Genomic DNA, 8,446 nt, shown 5'->3' with positions numbered 1-8,446 from the left:
GGGAGGGGGGGGAGAGGAGGGGATGAAGGGGAGAGGAGGGCAGGACAAGCCGCATAATAAACACATAACGGTAATCCTTAAAACAATAATTAGCCGCGCGGGCCAACCAAGAGGCGACGATCTTACGGTGCCGCGCGGAATGGCGCCGCTTTCGCAATTCGTTGTCGAATTAATACCGGGACTCGCGACTCGGTGTAGCGCTCCTCACCCACACCGTGACCGCATTATGCAATAGGAATTGTACTTACTTCCTATAGCGATTATCCGCGGGGAGTGCCGCGGAGAGTCGCCGCTACCTCGGGATGGAGAACGAACCGTTATATCGTGGTTAAACTGTTGTTATTTATTGCTTTATGAGTACGCTTAACGCATTCGTACAGTAGTACGATTTTTAACAACGATATATCTCGCGACAGAATAAGTATTTTACTCACATTTTCTAAGATTACGTATTATAGAAAGATAATAGGTCAATTGTTGTACAAAAAGATCTATTGTTGTGCTAAAAGAATCTTCGCTATTGGAGCACTTTAAATCGAGGACTTAAAATCGTCAAATGTCAGTGGATAAAGACAAGTCAAACATAAATCTAAGGGTAATTTTTTAATTAAGATTTCTTGTCAAATAAAAAATAATGTAAGTACGTGTCGGAAAATCAACTGATTGAATAACGAGTGGAAATAATTCTCCTGTAATTTTATGGATGGAATTGCGCGAATAGATTTTACGCGCATTACAAATCAAGGAAGCTTTTAATCCGATGAAACGAAAACATATTAACGTAGACATTTCGCGAAAACTCTATTAGCATAAATCTTTCCTCAACTACCACACGAAATTGATGAAACTGCCAGATTCTTGATCCTCAGGGATGCTAAAAACATCTGAGGAAGGCGGAAAAGGTGAGAGAAACGCGCGGGTCTGTCGGGGCGGGTAAAAAGGAACTCGGAATGAAACGGAGTGAGACCGAAGGGGTGTCACGAAGTGGTAATAGTTTTAATCCGGTGTCTTGAAGTCAGGATTTGGCGGCGCGGCAGTTAGTGGCTGCCAGTAAGTCCAGGCGAACCCACTTCGCGCTCTGATATCATAATCCGAATAATCACTATTATTGCCGCCATTTGCTTAATCCAAAGCCCGTCCTCCCCGCTCCACCGTAGCTCGCCAAGCTGCGGGACCTGTTATTCGGTTTCAGGACGAGGACGACGAGGACGTCGAGCGTCCAATCGAAAGTTACCTTTTGCATCTTTAATCTCTTCAATTATTCCAATTCTGAAACGCGAACGACCTAAACCACGTCTACGACTAAGAAATGGCTGGATGAATATTTACGAGTATATATTCGCTGACAGGCACTACTTGCTATAATTATAGGACACTGATCTATTTCGTGTAATAATGTTTTCTAATTCTATCACGATTAGAACCAAATACACTTCTGAATGTACAAATAGTACAACATAAAATTGAAATTAAAAGTACACTGAAAAACAATTCGCTTAATACATTTCTCTGAATAGTAAGTAGACATAAACTTACAGTAAATATATAAATACTTGCTGAATAAAAAATAATAGTTAAATCAAATTAATGGTTATTGCATCAAATAAATATATATTTACATTTAAGAAATATTTATTATTTAGAAACATTCGAAGAAATATTTATTAGTATTTTTTTTCAAAATTCAATATAATTACAATGTCGCACTGAGAATTTTATAAACCTTTCTCAACGAAATACGAATAATTCTTAAATTTAATTGATATAATCTCCCTATACGGTTAATGATCTTTGATCTTCTCTAACATGAAAGATAATTCTTTTGAATCAGACTAATTTTGTGTGTTATGTGTCTAGTTTGAAATCGCGAGATGATAACACTCGGAGCTTCAGGTCATTGGCTAGGCCATGCCGCCATGGGTCTACCGGAAGTTTCTCCAGCAATAACGCATAAACTTCATTTAGCCTTATTTAAGCCGGCTGGAAGGTGGCAGACATTAAATCCCCGAGATTCGTTCTAATGGTTCCCGCGACTCACTCAGAAACTGCTCCGCGCGATCTTTCGCGCGGTGTGCGCGCATAATGCGCTCTACGTGCGTTCTTAATAAATTCGCTCGAACCCAGCAGGCCGGGCAAAATCGCCTAAGTGAAACGACGAAAAAACTTTAGCGCAAACTGCCGCTCTTAATCTGGCCGGTTTGTTTAGCAGCGGTCGGTTGTTCCTCTCTCTCTGCCTTGCTTTCCTCTTTCTCTCCGTTCCCTCCGTTTCCTCTTTCGCGTTACCCTTCCTTTCCCTCTCGAGAAATAAGCGGTTCGTTCGCTTCCGGAAAAAGTTCAGAATTACGAATTAGCAGGAAGTCGGGGAAGGTACCTGCATTTATTCTGAATTCAGCTTATTATGAAATTATAATGCGTGGGACGACTTAAAACGAGCCAGTTACCCCTTTCGCATTTATACCGCCGGCAGATTAAGAGTCATCGTATTTCGCTATTAATTACCGCTTAATTCAGAGGCGAGTTTTTAGATTCACGCGACACCTATCCTTATCCTCAGAAACTGAGATATTTCGTGAGTTTCGTATTACTTTAAAAGACTCGACAAATTTTATTCGATGAACATCAACATATTACGTCAACATCATTTTAATTTGATTTTTAATGTTATTCTTTAGAAATGCATATTTTAGCAATCTTAAATTTTCAAAATATTATACGGGATCGCGATTTTGTCGCTGAAAAGATAAGTTGTTACAGTATAATATTACAGAATGGATATCAGTTGGATACGCGAACGACGGACGTATTGATTGGCTACGATCGATTGCACCGTGATCCAGCGATGCGCGAGAGAATGTAATCTCCAACGGCGCCCGTAATTGCGCGACGTTCTAATCGCCCGAAAGATTATGGCCGGGGGTCGGAACGCAAACGGGACCGGGGGCGGCGACGGTGGCACACACTACCGGGTAATGTTACGCGAGACAGTAGTCTCGGGTGGCATGTGTCGTTGATGAGGCGGTTAGTATTCAGCGGTGCTTCCCGGCCCCCCGGAACTTTTGAAAACTAACCGAGTAAAGCCACCTTAATTCCATAAGAGGGAGGCCGAAGGGGTTCCCCGGGCGTCACCGTAACACCCTCTTAATTACAGGATATTAGGACGCCTACAGGAGACGCAGCGATGGCGTGGGGAGAAAAGGCAGATAGCGCGATTTATTATCCACCGCTAACCTTATCTCCGTTTTTACGAGTTGGACTTTCTTAATACGCGTTTCTTTCCGGACAGAGTGATTCGGTAGTAGTAGATACTGGTAGTCGAGACATTGGTCGCTCCCTTGCCTCTAATTTAATTATTTTCTCACGTTCCTATACTTAGAGAGAAACCGTTAACAAGTATACATTTTAACAATTGTATACTTTACAGTCAAAAGACTTGAAAATATATGTGTAATTAGGAATAAATTGTTGTTTTTCACTCACATAACTGTCTTATTGCGACATGATTGTCCGTATTAAGATATTATTTCCTTTTATTAAAATTTTTAAATACATATGAAAAATGCCATATTAGGTCAAGGCAGTTCTTTATGCCTAATAATATTTCTTGTGAATTTATACAATTTCCAGTTCAAGCAAAGATTTTTACATAAAGTATCTCGACTTTTCTTTATTACATTTTCCACAGAGGCAGTGTAGAGATTTCCAAAATTAACGTGTATTCAGATAAGAGAGAAGAAAGCCGTTTGTACTCACATGCAAAGGATCTCTTTTTTGCCGCCTTCGTAAACGGCGTCCTTGCCCCATCGCTTCGGCAATTCCATGATAGCAATGCCCAGTCTGCCCCATAGTGCTAATTGCGTTGCTGTCTCGTTTATCAGTACGTTTGTGACTTCAAATATGGGCGGATCCGTTGGTCGTAGTGTCTGTAAAAAATAAAAATCATGAACAATATTTTGTAGTATCCTAGTAACATTACTAGCTATAATTTTACTGATATAAAAAATTGAAAATAAGATTCTCTGATTCACAATTTTATTTATTTGCGTACAAAAATGTGATGCGTTCATCAAGAAATCACTTTTATCAGTAAAAAATGTAAAAAAGCCCATCAGGAGAGCCTACATCAGCTATTCGGATGCACAAAAATGTGTAATAACAGAACACAGAATCAGTCATCAGCATGATTTTGATTGAGAAAATGTCAAGATATTAGACGAAGAAAATATGTAAGTTTTATATTATTATTGTATAATGTAATAATTTTGATAATCATTGAGCTATTCATTACATAGCTAATTTGGTATTTAGATAAAGAACGAACTAATTTTTGTCGGGAATCATCAAGTTGGAATTTGCGTTAATTATGTAATTTCGATTTATATTTTATATTGATAAGGACCCGAGTTGAAGGGTTGAAACGTATATTTTATTCGTTTTGTTACATTCGCAAAAATAAAGAATTTCTGTGCACTGATGGATTCTTTCGAGCCTCATTATATATATATTTGTTTAAGTCACTTTTAATAAAGATACAAACGCGAAATAGACACACGTCACAGCTAGAATTGCATCTCGTTTCTGTAACAGTAACGCGGATACGTATCCGTAAGATAAAAAGAAATCTTCAAGCAAAGATCTCATCAGCTGGGACGTTTTCATTAATTAAAATTCTAAGAAGGCAGGCGAAGCGAGAAAGAAAAGTGGTATGTCGCCGATCCTGAAAGCGCTCTTGCGCGAGGTATAAATTCATTATTACACGAGCCAGTAAGCACGCCGCAGGATTCCTCGCCCGATCGCGCCGTTTTCTCTTTGGAGCATCTTCCTCCTATACCTTTTTTCCACCCCCTCCGATCTGTCTACCTATCTACTCACGAGATACCTACCCGTCCCCGTTGCTTCTTCCGTCTCCCGAGACGCGCATCGTCTATCGATTAAAAACTTTATAATACGATCCCACTCCTCGTTTGTTTTCCAGTTTGATTTTTATCATGCCGTCCCGGGAAAAAGGCAGGTGCACAACGTCGCCCGCTCTTTTCCCCCTTCGCAACCTCCTGATACCTCTTCGACGTTCTTTCCCGCAACCCCCGCCGGTTCCACCTCCTTGCCTCGATATTTAATTTCGAACTAAGTTCGCCAACGCGAACATCATTACGAGGCGGCATCCCCGCAGGTGGGGTATCGGCGTGTATCAAGGGGCAATTACTTTTTTTCCTACCCAGAGGCTGGTTATTCCCCGGGTTTCTCCGATGGGGGAGACTTCTTCGTCTCGATATATCGGATATCGTGTCTCGAATTCGACGTGGCGTCGCGAAAGCATGCAGACGAAGCGGAAAAATAAATTTACGAGATATGTTGTAAATTTTAAAAATAAAAAATACTTTAAACACTTTAAAAGATACGATAAATGCAAAGGTATATTCTGATAAAATTTTGTTTCTTTTAAAACTTACTTTAATTAAAAATCATTACTTCACATAAACGCCTGTTTCGTCCAATGTAATTTTATTCTCGGTTGAGCTCTTCTTCTTTTTCTAGTTCTAAAAATTACAAAAAAAGATGAAGAACAAATTGAACCGAGATTGAAGTTAATCTATTATCTATTAATGAAAGTGGATAAATCATTCAGTAACTATACTTTGTCTCGCATCAAGAACAAAACAGTATAGTCAATATAGTACAAATTCAATTAAGTCGTTCTTTTTCTTTTCAAATAAGCAAAGAAATTCCATTGATTTGAACGATCGACAGAAAATTGAATTGTCATTGTGACAGTATGAAAACATATTCGCGCAATAGTTCATCTAGGACACCCCGATGGCGGCGAGGGGTAAGGGTTAGTTGAAAGCCAGGGCGATAAAGGGTGTTTGTACGGACGATGGTACGCGCGGAAGCGGCGGCACCGGAGTATGAGCAGGAAAATGGAAGGGTATAAAAGGGGTGGTGAAGAGCCAGGGGCGAAGGGAGAGGCAACGCGGGATTCCCGGGTACCGATGCCGACACACCGGCGCGCGAGGCTGTAATGCGTTATTAATGAACACCAAGAATTTCATTAAAGATTGTTTGTATATCAAACTGTCCACTAAATTATGCCCTATAACCCCCGTGGCGCCTTCACGCGCCTGGAAACTATTGGCTGCGGCGCTGCCTTTTCCAAGCCCCGCGTGCCATTGATGATCCGCCGGGCAGGCAAAAACCACAATCGCTGCGATAAAAAAAACGAACGAGTCGCTCCTCGTGAATATCGGTTGTGTTCATTGCGTTTTTTTCCCTGGCTAATTTACGATTCATTCGATCGCGATATTTGTCGTCCGTCGAAGTCAGTTATTTCGCGACCTTCGGGTACATACATTATTAGAAGGGACGATATAGGTAGCTGGGACGTGGCGCGTGCGACGAGAAGCAAGAACGACGATGTGTGCATGGAGAACGAGAGAGAAAGAGGACGAGGAGTTGCGAGAGGGATGAACGGCGAAGAGGCAGAGAGGAAGAGAGATAGAGAAAGGGTGAAGAGGGTAGCGCACGGATGGTACACGGGTGGAGGGATACAGTTAATCGTTGGGAAGCTATTAACTTCGGACTGGAATGCCCCCATAGCGCCTCATTTCGTTCAATGCAAATTTACACCCAACGCCAACCACCTAGCGCGCTTTTCGTTCTCTTTCGGCCGCGAAAACCCGAACTGGGAAACGAATGTGGTGCTCTATCAGCGATAATTCCTTTTTTTTTCGTAACATCGATCTTGGACGTGACTTATATACTTGTATTTAGCGAATAAAGGAAGATCGAGAGTACGGTAACGAAAATATATGTAAATTGGAAATATTAAAATGGACAAATAGTTCAAATGAAAGATTGTTTTGATTTCAAGTTCAATAAAAATATTCAATATAGATATGTTCAAAGATACGTACATAAGATACTTAAAATTGTTAATTTCTTACAAAATGCTTGAACAAAAAGTTTGAAATACTTTATATAGAATATTATAATAATAGAAAAAAAAATGTATTTGATACAAATGCTATATAATTAGCATAAATAGATGGAAACGAAAAATATGTATATATATTTGGATGAAATCTTCGCGAGCTTAATAGGAATTCGGACAACGAAGAAGATCCAACTCCTTCAACTTATCCAATTTGGTTGTCTCCTGTAGACGATCAACGTCGTAATCGGTGACCCGGTTCGTAGCTCCATGAAACTTGGACCCTTCTACCTCCGTTTTCCCCTCCTCTCCATCTTCCTCGATCATGAAACCGTGGTGTTGCCTTATTAGTTTAGAACTTAGGTTTACCGTAAAGTCGCGCGTGTCACTTATGATCAAAGTCTGCTTGCGAAACGACGAGTCGGAATTTCGCTTTTCATCGAATTAAATGTTTTAGGACTAAGAACACTTCCCGGCTGCACTTGTGACGACTGTCGATTTTCGCGCGAGGTTTTTACGCGCACCTACATATTATAATATTTCTCGATCAAATTATAATTATTAGTAAAACGTTGTACGAAATTCAGTATCTGTCTAAGACGGTGCGCAGAATATTTGAAGCTAACGCTTGGAAAGGACGCAACATGATCTTTGATGATGTATTCCTTTCGCATTGTAACGTTTAGTCGTTGTTTGCTCGGCACAAACATCGGTCGAAGACAAATCCCGGACGCGGGTTGTCACAGCCGGCCGAAATATCGCGCTGGGTGCGCGCGACTTAACGCGCGAAATTGCGCGCGTACGGCGAAGCGGACCTGACAAATGGCGATGTAACGGGTGCTCAAGATACACATAGTTAACACAGCGAGATGCGGCGCGAGTTGACTAACGACGTCGGGCGTTCTCGCGCTATATAATTTCAAAACATACGCGGGCACGCGGCCGAAATGTCGCGTATAGAGGGAGAGGGTTGACCCGGACGTGCGAGCATTGCGAGCGCTCTGACAGCGCCTTAATATGAACAAATGCCGGACTATATCTCAGCTCGGGTTTGCTTTGCATTATTCGGCTAACGTCCTCGTTTGCCATCCTTACGCAGATGCCTTACATTATGACGACCGCTCTTCGCGCGGAATGGCTGTACTTCTCTTTTCGGGTCCGCACTGACGTGCGTGAATTACCGAATGTGAATTGATACAAATGCAGGGGTGCGTATCACTCGAGTGAGATGTATATCTATATTCTTCAAAGTTGGGAACTGAATGCGTATTCTATAAAGTAATATATATTTCATCGTGGTGATAATAACGGCAGTCCATTACGTTTTTATCAATTTGCGTGACTACATAATGTACGTGACGTTGCTGTGTACGTCACCAAGTAAAATTACCATTATCGACTGGGATGAAAATTCTATCGCTCGACTTCTTGTCAGCGAATGATTTCTCGTTTTGTCTTACGTCGTATTAAAAAGGCGAAAACGAAGGGATTCGAAAAGACGAGGGAAAACGTTTAGAGAAT

The 8,446-nt window shown here is 41.1% G+C and overlaps 1 protein-coding gene across 1 annotated transcript in view; it reads right to left on the bottom strand.

Moving 5' to 3' along the window:
• The window catches only part of LOC108745402 (nuclear pore complex protein Nup88), a 71,453-nt gene that overhangs the window by 13,742 nt on the left and 49,265 nt on the right, over positions 1 to 8,446 (bottom strand). The window contains exon 2 of the mRNA XM_018481540.1: positions 3,751 to 3,920. Coding sequence (XP_018337042.1) covers positions 3,751 to 3,920 — 170 coding nt within the window. The remainder of the gene's footprint in view (positions 1 to 3,750; positions 3,921 to 8,446) is intronic.

Source organism: Trachymyrmex septentrionalis, unplaced genomic scaffold (assembly GCF_001594115.1).
Source record: "Trachymyrmex septentrionalis isolate Tsep2-gDNA-1 unplaced genomic scaffold, Tsep1.0 scaffold14, whole genome shotgun sequence".
NCBI lineage: Eukaryota > Metazoa > Arthropoda > Insecta > Hymenoptera > Formicidae > Trachymyrmex > Trachymyrmex septentrionalis.
This window is presented reverse-complemented; position numbering and strand designations above follow the sequence as displayed.